The sequence below is a fragment of the Lepidochelys kempii genome, chromosome 12 (assembly GCF_965140285.1).
Source record: "Lepidochelys kempii isolate rLepKem1 chromosome 12, rLepKem1.hap1, whole genome shotgun sequence".
Taxonomy (NCBI): Eukaryota; Metazoa; Chordata; order Testudines; family Cheloniidae; genus Lepidochelys; species Lepidochelys kempii.
The window spans coordinates 5102029-5125698 of NC_136391.1; the positions used below are offsets into that span (position 1 = coordinate 5102029).

Below are 23670 nucleotides of genomic sequence, written 5' to 3' on the forward strand. Positions count from 1 at the left end.
TATAGGGGGCGGGTAACTTCAAGAGAAACAAACACAACTCTCACACTGTACTCTGGCCACTCATGAAACTGGCTTTCAAAGCTTCTCTGATGTGCAGCGCGCCCTGCTGTCTGGCTGTGTGAAACTGGCCAGCAGGCGAGTTGCCTCAACCTCCCAACCCGCCACAAACATCTCCCCCTTACTCTCACAGATATTGTGGAGCACACAACAAGCAGCAATTACAATTGGAATATTGGTTGTGCTGAGATCTAACCGAGTCAGTAAACTGCGCCAGCGTGCTTTCAAACGTCCAAATGCACATTCTACCACCATTCTGCACTTGCTCAGCCTATAGTTGAACTGCTCCTTACTACTGTCCAGAGTGCCTGTGTACGGCTTCATGAGCCATGGCATTAAGGGGTAGGCTGGGTCCCTGAGGATAACTATAGGCATTTCAACATCGGCAACTGTAATTTTCTGGTCCGGGAAGAAAGTTCCTTCCTGCAGCTGTTCAAACAGACCACAGTTCCTCAAGATGTGAGCATCATGCACCTTTCCCGGCCATCCTACACTGACGTCGGTGAAACGTCCTTTGTGATCCATCAGTGCTTGCAGCACCATGGAAAAGTACCCCTTGTGGTTTATGTACTGGCCACCCCGGTGTTCCGGGGCCAAGATAGGGATACGCGTTCTGTCTATCGCCCCGCCGCAGTTAGGGAACCCCAGCGCATTAAAGCCATCCACAATGGTCTGCACATTTCCCAAAGTCACTACCCTTGACAGCAGCTGGTCAATGATTACACTGGCTACTTGCAGCACAGCAGCCCCCAAAGTAGATTTCCCCACTCCAAACTGATTCCCGACTGACCGGTAGCTGTCGGGCGTTGCAAGCTTCCACAGGGCTATGGCCACTTGCTTCTCAACTGTGAGTGCTGCTCTCATTTTGGTGTCTTTGCGCTTCAGGGCAGGGGACAGTCACAAAGTTCCATGAAAGTGGCCCTATGCATAGAAAAGTTTCTCAGCCACTGGGAATCATCCCATACCTGCAACACTATGCGGTCCCACCAGTCTGTGCTTGTTTCCTGGGCCCAGAATCGATGTTCCACAGCCTGAACCTGGCCCAATAGCATCATGATCTCCCAATCGCCACATGCCGTGCCATCTGTGTCCATGTCCTCACCACTATAGTAATCGCGCTGTCGTTGCTTCCTGGCCCGGTTTTGCAGGTACTGCACGTACTGCTGGATAATGCGCGAGGTATTTACAATGGTCAAAACTGCAGCGGAGATCTGATCGGGCTCCATGGCTAATCCTGGAAAAAGGGCACGAAACGTAGGAGAGCAGAGTGGCAGCAGAAGCTGTGCTGTTCCGTTCATGGTAGCTGAACAACGGCGGAAAATGGTTGTCTGTCCTGGGCTTCCACCTCCCTGAAAGCTACAGAAGACAACATGGAGAAGCTCAGAAGCGTGGCAATAGCGGGAGAGCAGAGTTGGTGGCGGAAGCTGTGCTGCTCGGTTCATGATGGCCGAGCAGAGTTGAGTTACAGAGGTGGATTCATAGTAGCAGGAGAGCAGCGGTGCACCGTCTGCTGAAAGCAGTACGGCATCTGCACACCAAAAAGGCGCAAAACGATTGTCTGCCGTAGCTTTCTGACGACACACACCCAGAAATACCCACGAGAATGTTTTTGCCCCATTATGCACTGAGAGCTTAACCCACAGTGCACCGCTCTGACATTTCGAAGCTAGCCTTGATACTGTGGATGCAATCTGCTGAATTCACGCGCTTTAGTGGGGACACAGAAGACCGAATGTATAAAATAGCTTCCAAAAATTCCAATAGAATATTTTAGAAATAATTTCGTACTGTAGACATAGCCTAAGAGTTACACCCCAAATGTTAACCCTATCACCTATTTCACTGCTGATCATTTCAGCAGAGTACAGCTAACCTGCTGATCTATCACAGCTGGATAAGATGACAGATACCAGGTGGGGAAAACTAATTTCAAGACCTATCTACTCTAAAATTTAATGTTGCCTCTGCCATACTCAAAATGAAGAGGTAAAGAAAATGCCATCTCCAATCCTCAATCTGTCTCCAAGTGCCAAAAACCAGAACTGCTCAACTTCCTGAGAGCCAAAAATCCCAAACCTCCAGCCGTCCAAAAAATTGAAACAAAGAAAACTTTGTTGTCCTGATATTCAGTTAGAACAGGGATACTGTACAGTTTGTATCAAATTTCATATTTAATTCACTAAAAACACTACTGCTGGAGTACCTGTGTATTTTCCACAGAACTTTTAGTTCACCATAGCTGAGAGCTCCAAAACCAGGGTGCATGTTGCAGATTTCTGGTCCAGCTAGCCAGAGTACACAGGGCACTCCACTCATGAACTGGCCTCCCCTCCTGGGGGTCCTTGAAAGACCATAGGAGGGGGAACTGTGGCTAGCAGGAGTGTAGGTAAAAGCAACCCAGGAGTGATAAAGAGAATCACACTGCGGCACACTTTTGGAGCTCAACAAGGAAGTCTTTAGATGCTTAAACTGGCAGTGGGCTGGAGCGATAGTAAGGTGAGGTCTGCACTATTTAAAGCTACCATCCCAGCCACAGAAGACATGCACCTTAATTATGACTAAGGGTATGTCTACACTGCAATTAGATACCGAGGGCTGTCAGCTGACACGGGCTAAGGGACTGTTTAATTGCAGTGCAGACAGACATTCAGGCTTGGTCTGTAGCCTGAGCTCTGGGTCCCTCCCACCTTGTAGGGTCCTAGAACCCAAGCTATAGCCCAAGCCCAAATGTCTACACCACAATTAAACAGCCCCTTAGCCCGAGCCAGCTGGCACGTGACAGCCACAATTGTCTAACTGCAGCGTAGCCAGGCCCTAAGAGGCCAGGCTTAAGACTCAAGGAAGGGCCATCTCAACAACAGGCACAAGAGAGCTTTGGAAGAGTCCTACCCTAATAAGCTTTGGATCATGCTGCCACTCACTTCATAGATAAACCATCCTCTAAAGAAGAAAACAACCCAGAAACACACTCAAAGCAATAAGCCAATGATTCAACCAGAACAGATGAAGACGTGACTGTCACCTCAGTTATCTGTGCAGATACCACAGCAACCCATCACGCCTCACCGCACCCCTGCCTAAGAATTTTGATTTGTTTTCCAGAAGTGCCCAAAGGCCACCAGCTAGGACTGAGACACTATCACGCAGGTGCCAGTACTAGCAAATCATGCTTCTGACCCCAAGGAGCTCCCAATCAAAGATTTTTTTTTTTTTAAGGAAGGAAATTGCAACTGAGTTTATTAAAAGTATTAGACTAAGTTACTCAGTGTTTCAGTCACCGTAAAGTGTCAGAAGAGAATGTGCACACCGCTCTGTCAATGTACCTACATCCAGACCCACAGCACCTCTTGTCCTTGGAGGACTCACACAGCCACCACCAACCCTACAATTTTGCTGCTGGACTTCAATCCTGATCTGCAGCATAATCCTAAACCTCTCAGTCTGCCAGTCAGATTGAACGAATAAATGCCCACTAAGGGAATAGACAGATACTAAAGATATATTCTCAGTTGTTGCTTAAGACAACACATTAACTCAATTTAACATACCGGTCTAACACCACAGCATTCGAACATCACCTCAATGACCCTTCCACCTCAATACCACCACACATTTTAATGGCACAGAACCATTTGCATGGGAAGAGCTCCATCGTGGGTCATGTAGCCTATCTGTTACAGCTAACTAGATGCAAATGTGCCTTATGAAAGAGGCTTGAAGACTTCATAGAAGATAACTTGCTCTTCCACAGCACCTTTCCGCTAGGATTCCAGGTGTTCTACATTTATTAAGCCTGACAAACCCCAAAAGGTAAAGTTATATGTCCTTTGGACATGATGCCATTCCCCCACTCAGACCTGCCCTCTGAAGTGCTCATCCAAAACTAATGAGTCCAGGGTAGAAACAGAATAGGATTCTGGAATCCCAACACCCAAAGCACTGTTTAAACCTCGAAAACCTGCCTTATAGATTTCAGTCTCCAACCACCACAAGTGACCAATTTCTAGCTCTTTAGGTGAGTCAAAGCAAAATGGCCCCCAGGAGGAGGAAGAAGTCTATCCATGTGACAGGCAACCTCAGCAGCTGAAAGGCTTTCCTGTAGTGCTAGCATGAGTCCCTGGGAACCTGCCAAAGACCAAGATACCAGTACAGACAAACGGCTTCTCCATCACGACGTCAGAGAGCACAGAGGGGCCCTCATCTGCAAGTTGGCACAGACCTCCTCACAGGTACAGGAGAGGAACGACTGACAATTCAGATCCTTTTAGAAGGGACACTGCTGGGGATGTCACAAGATTCAGTCATTTATACGGATATAAAGTTACTGTGAAAGCTACACAAATCCCCGTTCATGTTGTATATTGTTGTATTAATAGCTCATCCACCCCCTACAGCCTAATGGCTTTCACAAACTAGCCATAGCGTTCATTCAGGGTAAGCTACTCAGAGAGCTTCATGTGAGCACAGGAAGACAGCTGGGAAAAACAAACCTGCCCTGTAATGTTAAGTGTACCTGGTACATCCTGAAGTTCCACTAATTTCAGTCTGCTGTCACAGTTAAACACACACAGGAAGTAAACCCAGGCTGGCGGGGATGCAGCAATAGTAAGGCAATGTATTGACATCCTCACTGGCAAAAGGCATGACTTCTGGTGTTCTTAGATTATGAGCTCCTTGGAGGAGAGACCGTGCACCTTGTGTGATTGGAAAGCGCTCAGCACACACTGGGTGCTACCGTAAGTAAATAAAACGATAGGGGAGTGCAGATTAATTCAGTCACAGAGGAACATGTGCTTTCCCCCTGGTTCTCAGACAACTCCAGATACTACAAATTACAAATAATCTCTGCCCCTTTGTGTTTGAAATTCTCGGAGAAGCTTAAAAATGAGATTTGCACCTTGATAAACGATAATTTAGCACTTTCCTCCCCACCGTGCTTTACAAATGCTAAAAAAGCCTCAACCCCAATGAGGTAGACAAGGCTCAGCCCCATTTTGAAGAGGGAAATGGAGGCAGAAAGTGAACGTTGCGAGCACATGTCAATTATCTACTTGCTGCAGGCCAGAGGTATCCATTTCTTTTTGAGAGTGCCACGCCAACACACTGGACATTTATTACAAATCACATCAATTTCAAGAGGCAAAGTTACAGGCTTGAACATCAGGCTGTAGTCCTAGAATGAGAACACTTATACGCAAGTAAAGAGGAATCAGAACACAGACTGCATTCGCCATGGGATAGCTTGTTTTGCAGGCCACCACCTTCAGTAAGACTATGGCGTGCTCTGGACTAATGTTGTCATTCAACAATAATTCCTTGGTTTCACATTTTATTATACAGGCCAGTGAGGACCAGGGAAGCAGGTGAATGCATAGAACTGGCCCCTGAGCAATAAAAATTAACTTATACAAGGTTCCTTTTCTTATTCATAGATTCCTAGGTTAGACGGAACCACTGGGACCATTTAGTCTGACCTCCTGTATAATGCAGGCCAGAGAACTTCTCCATAATAATTCTCGTATGAACTAGAGCAGATCTTTTTAAAAAAATCCAATCTTGGTTTAAAAATAGCCAGTGACAAAGAATCTACCACAATCTTTGGTAAATTGTTCCAAGTCTGAACTAGATTAGTGTGTGGAAAGCTTATTGGGTCCTGAAAGCATTTATACTCCTTCACAAATAAATTACTAGACCCTAAAATCCTGTCCTTCCAATTAACTTGCTTTCTCACCACCAACTGAGTCCTAACATGATTTAGCTCCAGATCTCACAAATAGCTAGAATCAGAGATTAATGTTTTATTCAAATGATGGGACCTCATGCTGTTCGTAGGGCATAAGGCTTTGGGTTCTAGTTCTTGCCGTTTGAGTTAGATACTAAAATCAGGTCAGACTTAAGTAAGGAAAAAGATGGCAATCAGAATGGCATTATTTTAAGACCTGAACCTTGTCATCCTTTCAATGCTTGAGGCATGCCTTATCCCATTAAAAAACAAGGAACTTCAGCTTCCCAGCTGTATAAAATGTTTTGGGCACCTATGGTTCATGAGATAGTGGCCTTGAAAACACTTGACACTCGTCTATAGCTGAATATAGTGAGTCTTAGAGCAACATGACACTGTGGAATAAAAACTGCACTGCTCTATAACCTGTACTTTAGACTCACCATTGCCTGGCTCAAAGGAGAATCCCAATTTAGTTCACCACAGATAAAAATTAAACACTGCCATAATGCCAGGTGAGGAGAAGATGAGATAGGCAGAGAAATGGTGGGAATTCACAATATCCCATCAAGGATGACTACAAGTGAACCATGATTTGGAGAGGGGAGGGACCCCACTGTAGGGTAGTTAAGCACCGTAACAAGTTACTTAAGGAGATGGTGGAAACTCCGTTCTTCAGAGGTTATATAACCTTTTCTTTAAAAACACTTGTCAGACGTGGTCTAGATAATACTTAGTCCTGCTTCAATGTAGGGGACTGGACTACATGATCTCCTGAGGTACCTTTCCAGCCCTACATTTCTATGATTTTATGATTAAGTACCTCAGCAATCAGTGACTGCAAACCACATTCATTCACTGCTTATTCATTTTGATTGTAGACCAGATGAGTGCAATTGTTATCCTATTTGTCCTGTAGACTAACAAAGCATGGTCCCAATCACACTAATGTTGCTAAAAACTGTTTTTTCCCATGTACGTTAGTGGTTCAACCAGTTTCCTCAGCTAACAAGAAGCTGGGCTGCTTAGCAACAGGTCATTTTTCTAGTGCATATGGGAGTCTGAAGGCTGCTAAATGAAAACAAGCCATTCTATCAAAGATGCAAGGCCAAAACCAGTGCACAGGAGAGGACTTGCAAACGAAAAGGAGACATGTTCCATACTGCCGACTAATAGCTTGAACAGCCTGCTGGTGAAACTGACAGCATTGCCCTCTTGACGCTTCAGCACAGCCTAGCAGAGACAATGTGAATTCAGATCCTGAGATTGGATGATTGACACTGAAAATATGATCTCAAGTTCAAAAGAGTACACTGTGCTACTGTCATCATGGCTTATTTGGATAGCTGGTGCTCTGAAGAGGAAGGAGACCTTTGTTCCTGTCTCTATATGGCAGTTACTATGTCATAGCCCTGATCCAGGAAGGGAAAGGAACACTTCTGATTGAAGGATGGTGCCTATGCCTGACAAGCGGGCAGAGAGCTGAACATAGTTCTCAATGGCCAGAGAATAAAGCATGATTCACAACAGGACTATCTAGGCGTTATGTTGAGTAGAACTCTCACATATTGTGACCATCTTACAAATACAGCGACTAAGATCAAAATGCACAATAACCTGCTCAGAAAACTGGCCGGAACGAGATGGGGCACCAACACCCAAACTTTACGCACTTCAGCCTTGGCACTCTTATCCAGCGGCAGATATTGCACTCCAGTATGGGCTCGCTCATCTCACACAAAGATGATCAATGTACAACTTAATTTCACTGTGCATATCATTTCAACTACTCCTCTACCATGGTTACCGGATTCTCTGCAATATTGCTCCATTTAATGTTCACAGAGAGGAAAGCATAGCCAAGCTAGTGACGAAATTGCATGATATGCAACATCTACCATTAATTAAAGACTTGTTTAATCCACCACGTGGTCATCTGCCCTCCCCGTCACCTGTTGTGGATAAGTTTATGGGGAGAGGGATTTACAGTAAAGGACACATGGCGAGCTTCATGGTCCGCAAAGAAAGTGACAAATAATTATCTTGACTTGGACCCCACTCAATGTGATTTACCACAAAGGCAATGGAGCCTTCTGAACTGGTTTCATACCGGACATGGAATTTGTGCTGCAGCAGAACTTCAGTGATGTTTTAGACACAGTCCACTATGTCAATGTGGCCAGCCACAAACCATGACACACACTGCTGAGGACTTCAAAATGTCAACTTCCTGAAGATCTTTGTGCCTTGAACATTGTTGATAAGAATGCTGTGGCGTGGCTTCACTGGATTACATATGCCAAATAAAATAAATGCCTGACCAGGTAAACCAATCTTCAGTAGGACAAGAGAAACCAGTCCAGCACAAAACCTGAAAGACATCCCTCACTCCATGTGCACCTTAGGGCATTAATCACAACTGCACCAAAGCCCAGTGCTCTACAGTGAGGTAACAGGAGGAAGCCAGGTACAAGGCTGGGGTTAGAATGGTCTTGCAATTGAGAAAGGGTAAAGATAAGACACCCTTGCTTTCTCTACCTCCAATGGGGGTTGATCTATCACCCTCAAAACTTACATCAGGGCTCACCACAAGCTTGTCTTCCCAAACACATTCCAGAGATCCCAGCCTCCAGAACACCAGACCGCTATTAAATTCAAGCTCTGCTCTCAATAGTGCTCCAGTTGATAAGATCTTAGCAAAGCAACACTACAGGGCACAAAAGAGCGTTCAACGGCACGTATTATCGTTGAAGCAAGGGTTACAAAGAAACCTAAAGCCTGTGCGCACTTCATAGCAGTGAAGGATTAGCATAGAGTAGTGAATTCAGCCACAATCAGCAGCAGAGCTAGGCAAGATTATTTGCGAACATGTTCACAATCTGAACTGTGACTTAATTCTAACCATATTCATTCCTTTTTGGTCGTTTTGCCCTGAACATTCAGGTCTTTTTGATTTGCTTAAATGTCTGGGGAGCAGCTTCTATTCCTGCAAACGTCAGTAACAAGCATGCAAACGAACATTCCCTCTCAAAACACTCCCACAGCCACCCCTATATGTGCTGGCTGCTTGGGAGTAAGGGTGTCAGAGACAAGACTAAAAAAAGGGGGAAAGCCAGTAATTTAAAAACATAGGAACATTAAATAAAAGCAAGGGATCATTCAGCAAAAGCAGCCGCGGGAATGATTAGGTAAAGAATCGTGAACACGTCCATCTCCAAAAACATGGAACTAGGTGTCTGCAGCATGGCCAGGCGATGGATCGACACCCAGGGACAACCATGCTATAAAACCGCCACTACCGAAAGCAGATGGCCAGAGAGATAGATCTGCTGATATCTGCGAGCCATCAGAACTCTGTCAAAAGGCAACTGACAGGGAGAGCCATCAGACCCACCACAAGCTAAAAACAAACAAAGTTGTCAAAGCAGCACTGCAAGTGAGGGAAAAGGGGGAAGGAAGCAGAGGTTACTTGGTAGAAGTGTGCTAGACAGAAATATAAAGGCCAGATTTATTGGCTCTCTCCTTTAGTCATGAAGAATCCCAGCTATTTTAAAATCTGGGGCATAACATACTTAGCCAAATATGATAATTATTCTGTGCAAGAGAGGACAGGAAAAGATCTTAAATGTCCCGAAATTGACTAAGCCAGCTTAGTTCCTAAGGGTATGTCTACACTATGAAATTAGGTCAAATTTATAGAAGTCGGTTTTGTAGAAATCGTTTTTATATAGTCAAGTGTGTGTGTCCCCACAGAAATGCTCTAAGTGCATTAAGTGCATTAACTCGGCGGAGTGCTTCCACAGTACCAAGGCAAGAGTCGACTTCCGGAATGTTGCACTGTGGGTAGCTATCCCACAGTTCCCGCAGTCTCTGCTGCCCATTGGAATTCTGGGTTGAGATCCAACGCCAGATGGGCCTAAAACATTATTGCGGGTGGTTCTGGGTACATATCGTCAGGCCCCCGTTCCCTCTGCTGATGAGCTCTGCATGGTCACCTCTGCTGATGAGCTCTGCATGGTCACCTGCAGCTTGCCACACTGGCCAAACAGGAAATGAGATTCAAAAGTTCGCGGTTCTTTTCCTGTCTACCTGGCCAGTGCATGTGAGTTGAGAGTGCTGTCCAGAGCGGTCACAATGGAGCACTCTGGGATAGCTCCCGGAGGCCAATACCGTCAAATTGTGTCCACAGTGCCCCAAATTCGACCCGGCAAGGCCGATTTAAGCACTAATCCCCTTGTCAGGGGTGGAGTAAGGAAATCGATTTTAAGAGCCCTTTAAGTCGAAAAAAGGGCTTCATCGTGTGGACGGGTGCAGGTTTACATCGATTTAACACTGCTAAATTCGACCTAAAGTCCTAGTGTAGACCAGGGCTAAGCCTCTCTGTAAACTGTCCACCACCCTGTCCCTGAAAAATTCCACACTCCAAGGTCTTCAGACAAGGTTCCTGTTTACACGTGTCGGTCAGCCAATCCAGGGAGCAAACACACTGAGACCCTGTGACCAATCAAACTGCTCAAATAGCAGATACACACAGGAGCAAAGACACAAATAGTTCACAAAAATCTCAACGTTGTTTGCAAAACCTACAGGCTAAACAGTTATGAACGTGACACTGATAAAATCGTGAGCTGTTTGTGGACAGGTCATGAACAGAAGAGGGTCATCACAAACAGTTCTGCCAGCTTTGCTAAATAAGGTAAGCTACAGGACACCGCAGGAATCAAGCCATGCTAACTGCTGATGCTCAAGAGCGCGCTATGATGACACAGGAAGTTCAAAGGCCAGCAAGTCTTAGGGGAGCTTGGAATCAATTGCAGCAGACTGCTGGGATCTCCACTGTACCAGGCCAGCTTATTCAGTTCCTCCTCTCCAGGCTCCAAGAGATGAGGAGCATGGTACCTCCATAAAGAGGAAGCAGTGTCAGCAAACAACATGCCCTCTCCACTCCTCCTAGACACTCATCTGAGATTGAGGTTTTATAAGTGTCCTGGTGCCCTAAACCATAGGTGGACCTCTTGGAGAGTGAAACAACATACTGCAGTAATATACAGATGGTGCACAGCCCCTGGGAGAGAGCTTGTGCTTCCAGCCGTGACAAATATGTAGAATAGCTCTATGGTAGCTGTGAATTCATGGATACTAAGGTCAGAAGGGACCATTATGATCATCTAGTCTGACCTCCTGCACAACACAGGCCACAGAATCTCACCCACCCACTCCTGCGAAAAACTTCACCCATGTCTGAGCTATTGAAGTCCTCAAATCGTGGTTTAAAGACTTCAAGGAGCAGAGAATCCTCCAGCAAGTGACCCGTGCCTCATGATACAGAGGAAGACAAAAAACCTCCAGGGCCTCTTCCAAACTGCCCTGGAGGGAAATTCCTTCCCGACCCCAGATATGGCGATCGGCTAAACCCTGAGCATATGGGCAAGATTCACCAGCCAGATACTACAGAAAATTCTTTCCTGGGTAACTCAAATCGCACCCCATCTAACATCCATCACAGGCCATTAGGCCTATTTACCATGAATATTTAAAGACCAATTAATTACCAAAATCATGTTATCCCATCATACCATCTCCTCCATAAACTTATCGAGTTTAATCTTAAAGCCAGATAGATCTTTTGCACCCACTGCTTCCCTTGGAAGGCTATTCCAAAACTTCACTCCTCTGATGGTTAGAAACCTTCGTCTAATTTCAAGTCTAAACTTCCTGGTGGCCAGTTTATATCCATTTGTTCTTGTGTCCACATTGGTACTGAGCTTAAATAATCATAGAATATCAGGGTTGGAAGGGACCTCAGGAGGTCATCTAGTCCAACCCCCTGCTCAAAGCAGGACTGATCCCCAATTAAATCATTAATTCCTCTCCCTCTCCAGTATTTATCCCTTTGATATATTTATAGAGAGCAATCGTATCTCCCCTCAACCTTCTTTTAGTTAGGGTAAACAAGCCAAGCTCCATGAGTCTCCTTTAATAAGGCAAGTTTTCCATTCCTCGGATCATCTTAGTAGCCCTTCTCTGTACCTGTTCCAGTTTGAATTCATCCTTTTTAAACATGGGAGACCAGAACTGCACACAGTATTCCAGGTGAGGTCTCACCAGTGCCTTGTATAATGGTACCAAAACCTCCTTATCTCTACTGGAAATACCTCACCTGATGCATCCCAAGACGCATTAGCCTTTTTCACAGCCATATCACATTGGCGGCTCATAGTCATCCTATGATCAACCAATAGTCCAAGGTCCTTCTCCTCCTCTGTTACTTCTAATTGATGCGTCCCCATCTTAAAACTAAAATTCTTGTTATTAATCCCTAAATGCATAACCTTACACTTCTCGCTATTAAATTTCATCCTATTATTACTACTCCAGTTTACAAGGTCATCCAGATCCTCCGGTATTATATCCCAGTCCTTCTCTAAATTGGCAGTACCTCCCAGCTTTGAATCATTCGCAAATTTTTATTAGCACACTCCCACTTTTTGTGCCGAGGTCAGTAATAAAAAGATTAAATAAGATTGGTCCCAAAATTGATCCTTGAGAAACTCCACTGGTAACCTCCCTCCAGCCTGACAGTTCACCAACCTTTCAGTAGGACCCGTTGTAGTCTCCCCTTTAACCAATTCTTTATCCATACCTTTCAATGTTCATATTGATCCCCATCTTTTCCAATTTAACTAATAATTCCCCATGTGGCACAGTATCAAACGCCTTCCTGAAATCTAGGTAAATTAGATCCACTGCATTTCCTTTGTCTAAAAAAATCTGTTACTTTCTCAAACAAGGAGATCAGGTTGGTTTGGCACGATCTACCTTTTGTAAAACCATGTTGTATTTTGTCCCATTTACCATTGACTTCAATGTTCTTAACTTCTTTTCTCTTTCAAAATTTTTTCCAAGACCTTGCATGCTACAGATGTCAAACTAACAGGCCTGTAGTTACCTGAATCACTTTTTTTCCCTTTCTTAAAAATAGGAACTATGTTAGCAATTCTCCAATCATACAGTACAACTCCTGAGTTTACAGATTCATTAAAAATTCTTCCTAATGGGCTTGCAATTTCGGGTGCCAATTCCTTTAATATTCTTGGAAGATTATCTGGGCCCCCAATTTAGTCCCATTAAGCTGTTTGAGTTTCGCTTCTACCTCAGATATGGTAATATCTACCTCCATAGCCTCATTCCCATTTGTCATGCTACAATTATCCCTAAGATCCTCTTTAGCCTTATTAAAGACTGAGGCAAAGGATTGGTTTAGATATTGGCTATCGATATTGTTTATTTATATGGCTATAGAACCTTTTACTATTGGTTTTAATTCCCTTTGTAAGGTCCAACTGTACTTGTCTTTTAGCCTGTCTCACTTTATCCCTACATGTTCTGACCTCAATAAGGTAGCTTTCTTTGCTGATCCTTCCCATCTTCCACTCCCTGTATGCTTTCTGCTTTTTCTTAATCACCTCTCTGAGATGCTTGCTCATCCAGCTTGGTCTACAACTCCTGCCTATGATTTTTTTCCCCTTACTTGGGATGCAGGCTTCCGATAGCTTCTGCAGCTTTGATTTAAAGTAATCCCAGGCCTCCTCTGCCTTTAGATCCATAAATTCTTCAGTCCAATCCACTTCCCTAACTAATTTCCTTAATTTTTCAAAGTCAGCCCTTTTGAAATCAAAAACCCTAGCTGCAGATTTATTTTTGTTAATCCTTCTGTTCAGTTTGAACTGAATTAGCTCATGATCACTTGAACTAAGATTATCCCCTACAACCATTTCTTCTATGAGGTCCTCACTACTCACCAAAACCAACTCTAAAGTGGCATCCCCTCTAGTCGGTTCAGCAACTACTTGATGAAGGAATCCATCAGCTATCGCATCTAGGAAAATCTGAGCCCTATTATTATTACTAACACTCGTCCTCCAGTCTATATCTGCGAAGTTAAAGTCTCCCATGATCACGCAGTTTCCATTAGTATTTACTCTATTAAAAACATTAAAAAGGGCTCTATCCATATCCAGATTAGATCCCGGCGGTCTATAGCCCGCCCCAAGCACTATCCCAGGGGAAGCTCTAATCGTTTTCTTCCCCAATGTGATTTTTGCCCGGACGGACTCTGTCTTATCCATTCCATCACTTCTTATTTCTTTACATTCTACCTCATCACTGATCTACAATGCGACTCCACCACCTTGACCTTTATTTCGGTCTTTCCTAAACAGCACAGACCCTTCAATACCCGTAGCCCAGCCGTGACGACTATTCCGCCCTGTCTCTGTTCTCCCTAGAATAGCTGGTTTCACTTCCTGCACCAGTAGCTCTAGTTCCTCCATTTTGTTACCCGGCTCCGCGCACTGGGGTACAAACATCTTCATTCCTGCTGTTTGGCCTCGCTCACATTCTGTACCCTATTGGGCACGGTCATTCTACAGCCAGTATAACCTATTAGACTTGTATCTACACTGCCCTTCCTCCTTATCTATATTCTCCTACCCACGGCTGTATCCTTTCTTACTTCGTTTTCTTCCCTCTCAATGCTAAAATCCAGCATGAAGATTACCTGGACATCTCCCAACCAACCATCTCCCCCAAATTCCTAGTTTAAAGCTCTCTTAATCAGTTGTGCCAGCCTCCATCCTAGAAGTCTATTTCCTTCCCTACTCAGATGAAGTCCGACCCGAGAGAACTGTCCTCTGTCCATGAATGCTTCCCAGAGGCCATACATCCCAAAGCCCTCCTTATAGCACCACGGCCTGAGCCATCTGTTGATAGTCATAATCTTGTCACACCTTTGTTGCCCTTCTCTAGGAACAGGCAGAATCCCACTAAAGATTACCTGAGCCTTGATTTCCTTAAGCGTCTTCCCCAGCCTAGCATAGTCTCCCTTCATACTTTCCAGTGAGAATCTAGCCGTATCATTTGTTCCCACATGAAGGATAATTAGGGGATTCTTTCCTGCTTCCTTTAGGATCCTTTTCAACCTCAGGTCTACATCCCGTATCTTAGCACCTGGAAGACAGCACACCCTCCTATTCTCTGGATCAGCTCTGGTTACAGGCCTGTCTATTCTTCTCAGTAAAGAGTCCCCGATCACATAGACCTGCCTTTTCCCGGTGACGGTGCTATTCTCCAGTCTACCCCCGTTCCCTCTGGCTGCAAGTTTTTTCCATTTCTATTCTCCCTTGTAACCCTCTTCAACCCATCCTATATCCGCCTGGGGCTCATATTTGGTGTAGTCTCCACTGACTCTTACCCTTTTCCTATAGCACTAGCCGCTCTTCTCTTCTTCCTTGCCCTTCCACCTTCAGCGACTACCTGCTGAGCCCCTTCTTCATTTTCCAACTCTGCAAACCTGTTCTTGAGCTCTACTTCTCCTTCACTAGCCCATCTGTTCCTCTGCCTGGTTCTTTTAGTCACATGCTTCCACTGACCCCTTTCCTCACCCAGTCTCCCCTCAGAATTCCCCAGCCCGGCTTCCATTTGCAAGTCTGAGCTTTTCCCTTCAGATACCTCATGTCTTTGCTCCATAATCTGCTCAAACCCCGTCCTAAACTCAACCAGACTTTCCACCTGCATCTCTAAACCTCAAATCTTTTCCTCCATCAGCTCTATCAGATGACATTTCATGCAGACAAAACCCTTACCAGTACCCCCTCCAGGATCATGTACATACCGCAGCTTCCACATCCAGTCATCCTCATTGTGTCTTCCACTACATGGGTCACTCCCACTGCTGCCTCTGTATCTGCCATAGCCTTCCCACCTAAACCCTGTTAATCTGGGAAACACAAACTACACCAAAACACCACCCCCCACAGCAAAACCAAATCCCAAACAAGTACCACAAGACAAACTCCCTTTACAGAATTCCCACTCAAACTCCCCTGTTTACAGCTCTGTTTGCTGGCTCCTGGGCCGCAGCAGCTGTCTGGGCCGCTGCCTGGCTGGCTGGCTACCTTTTAGGACCCCTACTCAGAGAAGCCCCGCCCCCTAATCAGGGCTCAGCTTCTCCCCCAGCACAAAGCCCCTGGAAGCCTCTACATGTACAAAGAGGCACCCAGGTGTGCCTTCAAGTCCTGAGCTCTTGCCCCTAGGCCAGCAGGGGTTGTGAGACAGCCTTTCCCAGCCATCACATCTATTTGACAAACTGAGAAACAACACTGACAGGTTCCAGAGTAAACCCCAGTCAGTCTTCCTTAGCTAGAAGGGTGGCGGTCACAACTCACAGCCTAGAATGTGGAGGGAGTAAAGCTGGGGAGAGTGGGTGAACCCAACGGGGGAGGGATAGCTCAGTGGTTTGAACACTGGCCTGCTAAACCCAAGGTTGAGAGTTCAATCCTTGAGGGGGCTATTTAGGGATCTGGGGCAAAAATTGGAGATTGGTCCTGCTTTGAGCAGGGGGTTGGACTAGCTGACCTCCTGAGGTCCCTTCTAACTCTGATATCCTGTGATTCTATGATAGGCTCTAAAACGGGCAAGGGTTCCTTATGGGGCACCAGGCAGTGCTCTTTGGATATTGCACTTTGTTTTGGAACATCCACCTGGGACCCAAGCCAATGTTTACCAATGCTTAGACAACAGAGCAGCCTAGGGATGGGGAAGGGCAAGGAAACAGGTCTTTGTGTGTTCTCTGTGCACATGCAGTCCTCCAGTAGAGCATCTTGAGAAGAGAAGCTGCATTAAACAGTATGGAAAGACAACATGGAGGGAAGCTGCTCTTTTAATGAGCGGAGAACAGTTTTGTTTTGCATCATGGTCAAGAGCTACCAACATGTTTTCAGTTCTTGCCACTTACAGAGTCTCCAAGAATTCAGTTCTGTCTCGGGTCCAAAGAGCTTACTGAATGAGAACTAGTGTTGGGAAAGTTTTTTAGCCCTGCGTCCATCAGCACCTTATCACCATCAAATAACCCTAGCACGATCGCAGCACTAGCTCAAGGCACATCAGTCTCAGACTCCCCTTTATCTAAAAGGTATTGTAGAAAAGCAAAATTTGTTGCCATGGAGTGAAATAAAAGCTAGTAATCTGACTCCCTCAGAATGCTCCTTTTATACCATGGAAGCTGCCCAGAGTGGCCATGTATGTTGGCAAGTGCCACCACTTTACTTAGGCCTGGCCATGGAGTCTTGCCATAATGCCACTCGCTAATCAGAAAAGTCACATCTCCAGTGCAGTTAATAAAACAAAGTAACCTACTTCATGCTAAGCAAAATCATATTCAGACATCCCCATCCAAAACCACAACCACACTTACTGAAACTGGTTCTCCCAGCACCCTAATCCAGCCAGCCTTCCTTTGCCATTTCATTTGATCATTTAGCCATTTCAAAACACGGGCAAATAAGACATCACAGTACCCAGCAATGTAAACCCAGTGAGCAGCAGCACTACACATCCCTCATCCCATCATCAAACTAAATGGTTGTCAATACAGCAAGAAACAGTATGTTTAAAGACCTACAAGCTACAAAGCTGAAATTATGGATTTGAAGTAGGCAGCTTGGAAAGTCCTTCAAGAGTCCTCTTGACCTGCTTTCTAAGGGATTTCAGATACTGTTGGAACACTCTTCTTCTCTCCTCCTTTTTCAATTCCGGTACTCCACGTCATTAAACGGAAGTCATTAGCATCACGGATGTACCAAGCACTGCCAAACTCAGTAGCGGTATAGACACATTCACCTGACACACTGTTACAAATACTCTAGGCCCCAAACCAACAGTCTGAAAAGTAAAACATTAAGGATCAGACAAAGCCCACAAAAGGAAGTTCTGAGTTAGTGGGGCTGTAGCAGCCCTATTGTTTCCAGGTACCACAGCACAATTTAGCAAAGGGTCCCAGACCTGAGAGATGTTACATACCCTGGGAGGTCTTTGAAAAGTCAGCACAGTATGTATAGTGTTGCACAGCCTCCAATACAGGATCCAGTACTGCAATGCCTAGGACAAGCAATCTTTATGGGTGCTGCAGCAGCCATAACACAGAACCTACATGCTTTTGTGGTTTAGGTCTCAGCCTGAGTACTCTCAATGCAGCTGTGCATCTAATTTCTCCCTCCTCCAGCAACAGGGAAACAAGCACAGACATGCCCTCGACATCAAAACGAGGTCTTGGCAAACTCTCCAACACATTGTTTTGGTATGGTGTTGTCGTGTCATCGCCATAGGCTTACTGACATTTGATTTTTACACCACTACGGTGTTGATAGACATGGCAGTGTACTTCATAAGATTATGATGGGAAATAATGACCATTATGGTGTGCAGCAGAGAAATGGCTTGTCAAGATCAAGAGCTCTGCCCTCGGGAGTCAACCAGCAAGTTAACGTGATTCTGCCATCTCCACATGAGATGGACCTAGTCCACCTTAAGGACAAACTAACTGTGCCTTCGGGCGCTATCATAATATAAATATTTACTCCTACTAATGCAGTCCAAATTGGAATCCCTACTATGGTTGGCAATTTCCTGGGGAAAACACAGTTTAGGACAGGGGAGGTTAAACTGGGAAACTTGGAAAAATAATTGCATCAGTGTCCAGCAAGCATATAACAAATCTTTTCAAACTTTGGATACATCCAGTCAAAACTGAGGAATAGGCTTGGTCTATCCACTACAGAATGATGCATGGCCAAATGGACCTGGACTGGAAGTTTGCAACTCTACATGCTTCTGATTGCTTAATGCATCAAGCCTACAATTCTGCATTAATGGTGTTTTCATGTAATCAAATGTTTGACTCCTGTTTACACAATATTGAACACTGAAATGAGTCATAACATGCATAACTTCTTTGAGAAAATGCCAAATCAAAATATATAGATATTTGAATATTCAGTACATATTAATATTAATCCTAATGCATTTTACTTTTTGTTTGTACAATTGTAAATCTGCAAATCTACTATCTTAGGCAACCACAATTTGAATATATAACTAAAACTAAGTGTAACGTGGTGTGCATTAATGGAACAGTTTTTAAAATAGAAAATGCCTTAAACTGGGATTAACTAGTTTTTCCCCGGGTGATAAAAAACACCTCTGGTAAATACCATGCCATACCTAGCCCCTACAATCCAAGCTGGCAGAAGGCCTCTATGAAGCTCTTTTTATAAACAGTCACATCTCCTGATTTCAGTCCTCACTGGTGAAAGCAGCACCCTTCCCAAATGAGAAACCATGCCCATGATTTGATTTTGGTTACGTTCCTCACTCTACTTCTCACAATCTCCTACGCTGCCTTGTATCCAATGTGTCCTCACATCTGCAAAGGACTCCTGTACTATACCAATTTCACCCTAGATTGTTCTCCCCTCTGGATAGCTACACTTGTGTTCACACTTCAGGCAACAGAAAATACTTGTACAGCAGGTGGGCATCAATTTCATCCTGGCTAGCTCATCTACACAAGCCAGGTGATGAGAACCAGATGTAACAGTCACCATGCTTGCTAACTACACAACATTACATTAGATTTTCCCCTCTCCTCGTAACATCCCTAGCAGAATGCAGAATCCCATGACCCCCAATACATCCTTTAATTTTGCTCCCAGAAAAATGCTTACTGTAGTGATAAACATGCAACAGAGGGCTGGATGGGATTCAAACTAAGTACTCAACACTACTCACTGAACTGCCTCTTGGAGAACACTGTAAAGTGACAACATTCACATTCTGCTTCTAATACCATGGACACAATGTACCACCTCTGCTGTGCTTCCAGACGTTACTGCCCTACAGAGCTGGATTGGAAAATCAATCCAAAGTCAGCCCATAGGAACCGATGTTATTTCAATGGCTAGATTTAATGGGAAGAATAGTCTAACTTTGGCATTCTGCCTCCAGCACTAGGATTTCCCAATCTCACAGCTGTTGCCTGTCACTAACCCCTATGGTGTAATCAGCCTTCAGAAAACAACCTAATCAAGTGGAAATCCAGGGCCCAGACTGATGGTAGAAGATACACAGTTCCAACCTACATTCACAAAGGCCTTGTTTTCTTCCCTTTAGATAGCTCTTCTTCTCACTGCACACGGATAGTTTCTGGACAAGATGATTGACCTCCTCCCAGAGCTCAATTACTGCTACTCCTTTTCATCCAGCAAACGTAGTGGTTGAGACATAAGGTTCAAACCCTTCCAGACCTCAGATTTGGAAATCACCACCCTTTGCTACACTTCCAAACACTGAGGGCTAAAGCCAGCATTAGAAGCAGGATTTGTATCAGAATATTAGTCACTAAGCCAGCCCCGAAGTGTCCTGATTTCTCAATTGGGCCTTTCAGGAGGCTGGCTGGCTTGTGTGAATAAATCTAGGGAGCATCTACACTTGAAACACAGCAGCAGCACAGAAGCAGTGCTGCACCTGCACTACTGTAGCACTTCAATGTAGACATCCCTACAGTGATGGGAAGAGTTCTCCCACTATCTGGAAAGGCAGTAGACAGGCTGATTCCCCACTCTGGCACTTTGAGTGCAGAAGGTGAGGGCCCACAAGAATTCTAAAAATTAATACTGGCCACTCCAGGCTTGTATTAAACTCCCAAGGTTACAGCTTCTCTCTGACCTTGGATGGGTAGATGCTGCCACCACCCAAATGCAAAAAAAAAAACCCTTTTGAGAACCAGAAAGGTGCACTTGGGAATTCCATCCTCAAGCCCTTTCACCACCTCTCCGGGGAAGAGCCGAGAAAGAAAAACAAAGGAAATCAGCTTTTGCCACCAGCTAATTAAACAACATGCACAAACCTCTTAGGGAGACAAAAATCCAATCCTGTTCTTAAAAAAGGTATTTTCTTTTTGTTTTTAATAAAATTTACATCTGGAACTTAGGCTTTTTGCTAAATCAAAAAAAAAAAACTATTACAAAAATTAAGCATCAAGAATAGCTCTCTTGAGATTCAGCTTAAGGTTACAAGCAAAGCAAAAGCACCTGGGGTTAGCACAGAGGAGTCCACAAGCCAATAAGAAATAATCATGTCTTCCTAGACATTTCCTGATTTACTTACATATCTGGGATTTCAGATAAGCAATCTCTAGGTATGAACTGACGGTTTATCATACCTGGCATCAAGCTTCCTACATCATAGTTCAGCCCTGTTCCTGCTCTGTGTCTCCTCTCTCCAGAGAGCAACAGAACCACAAAGGGAAAGTTTTTTCCCCAATTTTAAAAAATTCTAGCCCTCCCATTGGCTCTTTTGGTCAGGTGCCCACGCCCTTCTTTTTACCTATGGGCTTTTTTAACCCTTTACAGGTAAAGCAAGTAGACTACAGCTACCAAGAGGGATTTTAGAGCTAACTGGCTGGCTGGGTGTCCACAAATGGGAGCTACCCTTCCTCTCATGTATCACACAGGTCAACAGAAGAATTGTTCTGTCGACCTAGTGCTGTCTAAAACAGGGATTAAGTCGGTTTAACTACATCGCTCAGGGGTGTGGATTTTTCCCACCTATGAGCAATGTAGCTGGGTCAACCGCACTCTAATGTAGAGCAAGCTCTACAAAATCGCAATTCTTTATGATTAATGACCCATGTCACTCCCTCATTCACTCACATTGCCTTAACTCTTTAGCAAAGCTTCCACACATTTTGACATGAGTGAATCCTTGACGGGAAATACTTCAGTTTATGGGCTATCCCCTCCCAGACTTTAGAAACAGAGACAATTTTCCATTTCCCCTGAAGTTAAGGGATACAGGAAACCAGTCCAGCTATCAAGGATGTTGCAATATTCGTTTACTCAGTTCCAGCAGTCTGTTAGTTATTCAGACATAACTGAAACAAAAGGAACAGTATTGAATTTCAAACTCCATGAGAGACATAAAAGCGGCAAAGAGTCCTGTGGCACCTTACATACTAACAGACGTATTGGAGCATGAGCTTTCGTGGGTGAATACGCACTTCATCGGATGCATGTAGTGGAAATTTCCAGAGGCAGGTATAAATATGCAAGCAAGAATCAGGCTAGGGATACTGAAATTAGAGACTTAGTACTTCTCAAGTTGTCATAATTACCCATACAAAACAGCAAAGAGAGCAGCTACATTCCAATATATATTATTGGCTTGCCACCTGTTGACTACACAGACATAACCACTCACCACATATCTGCCTATTATAAATGTCATCTGAGTGACCTCTAACCCTTCCAACAAGGGAGATTGAGCAAAACAGAACTAGTAAACACATATAAAACACTGGAATCAAATTAGAGCAGTGCACTTACCCATCTCTACCTTTACTGACAATCTTCACTTCAAAGTAATAAATGCCACAAGCTGCAGGGATGGGGTGTGTAGCCCTGACTGATGCAGCATCTTTGTGATTTTTCCCATGACCTAGGAAAGAGTTGAATGAGTACTTAATGGGTGCAAGGTCCTAGGCCCTTCATTTCAAAACAACACTACATGAACAGAGTAAAGGACTTGTAACAGCAAAATTCATTCTGCGTCTACTGAGAAATTAGAAGATGACTCCTCAGTCAGTTAAAAAAACCCACAAGCCTGCACTGCCACCATGTAAATAACCTACAATATGTGCTCCTGCAGCTTTCCCTTTGCCTACCCTCTTAAGGTGCTGAGAAAGAAGCATAATGCTACCCCCCGTTTTGAAATCTCAGCACCCAAAACAAACCAATTGTGCAAGATGAAGATGACATCAGTGTTTATTAGGCTGAGGGGAGACGGTATGCTCAGCTCTCTCTGGCTATTCTGGAAAGGCAGCCTCCATCACAGTGGGGAGGGAAGAAACATGAAATCATGGGTCTTAGAGCTCTGAACTTGACTGATTTCCTATGAACCCAAGTGGTGGAGGTACCCAGCCAGGAGCCCCTCTCGCCGGCATTGTAAGGGGGTGACAGAGACAACAGGAGACCCTACGGGGGCAGAGCCTTACAGAGAAGAAGCCAGGCCCCCAGCTAAATGACACCGCAAAGTGTTATATAAGGCAGGAACGCGGGGGTTGGGCTCAGCGCCGCTTTAGCTCTCCCTCGCCCGCGGAAACCCCAGGGACGGCTCAAGCCCCAAACCGCCCCCACAGATCAGAGGGGCAGTTCGGCGTGGTTTGTGGTAGCGACTGAGCCTGGGGGGTAGACACACGACCCCCGAACTACGGCCCCTCTGCCCGGCCCGGCTCCGCTCCCCCCCAGCAGGGGACCGCCTGGGCAGGGAGAACCCGCTCCCCCCCCCCCGGCCCCTCTTCCCAGGGAGTTGCAGGCCCCCGCCGCGCGCAGCGCCTCAGCGGCCCGGCTGCCCTGGACCAGCCCGGTGCCGGCTCCCCGCGGCCCCGGGGGCGGCCGGACTCCCGGCCCGGGGCTCCCGGCGCGGCTGCCGGCACCTTTGTAGTGGACGCGCAGGTTGCCCTGCGAGAGGCCGATGTAGTTGTACTTGTCCTTGGGGCTCCAGGAGCGGGGCAGCGGCGTCTCGGCCTGGTTCACGGCCGGGTAGAGGCGGCGGAGGCGCTGGCTCAGCTCCTGCTCCTCGAGCGGGCACGACAGCCCCCCGTCCAAGCTCCCTGCACCCGGATCCGCCATTTTGGATTCGCTATTGTGTCACCAGACGGAGAGCGAGGCCCAGCTCCCTCCGCCAGCCAATGGGCTGCGGGCCCGGCCACAATGGGGCCGCGGCCCCGACGGGAATCCGAGTCCGCTCCCCGCCCCTGACAAGCCACTTCCCGCACGCCCTGACTACAACTCCCGAGAGGCCCCGCGCCAAAGGCCCCGCCCCCGCGCTGTGGCGCATTGCACGCTGGGAAGGAGAGTTCGCTGGAGCTGCTGCCCACCTTGGCAAGGTGCCGCAAGGCACTACAAGCCCCAGAGCGCCGCCGAAGCGCCAGGCACGGCGCCGTGTTCAGAACTGTGCCCGGCGCACACCGGTGTGGGGACCCCCATAACCAACGT

At 45.7% G+C, this 23670-nt stretch overlaps 1 protein-coding gene across 2 annotated transcripts in view; it reads right to left on the bottom strand.

Annotated features, from left to right (window-relative positions):
• The window catches only part of RANBP10 (RAN binding protein 10), a 162796-nt gene extending 139311 nt beyond the window's left edge, over positions 1–23485 (bottom strand). The window contains exons 1-2 of one of the 2 annotated variants that reach the window (XM_073307234.2): positions 23109–23485; positions 22000–22111 (exon numbers count right to left, since the gene is read on the bottom strand). In XM_073307234.2, the coding sequence (XP_073163335.1) occupies positions 22000–22111; positions 23109–23304 (308 nt within the window). In that variant the 5' untranslated portion in view covers positions 23305–23485. Of the gene's footprint in view, positions 1–21999; positions 22112–23108 lie in introns of those variants that run through there. The other variant, XM_073307235.1, reaches the window with a different exon arrangement.
• Between the last annotated feature and the right edge of the window lie 185 nt (positions 23486–23670).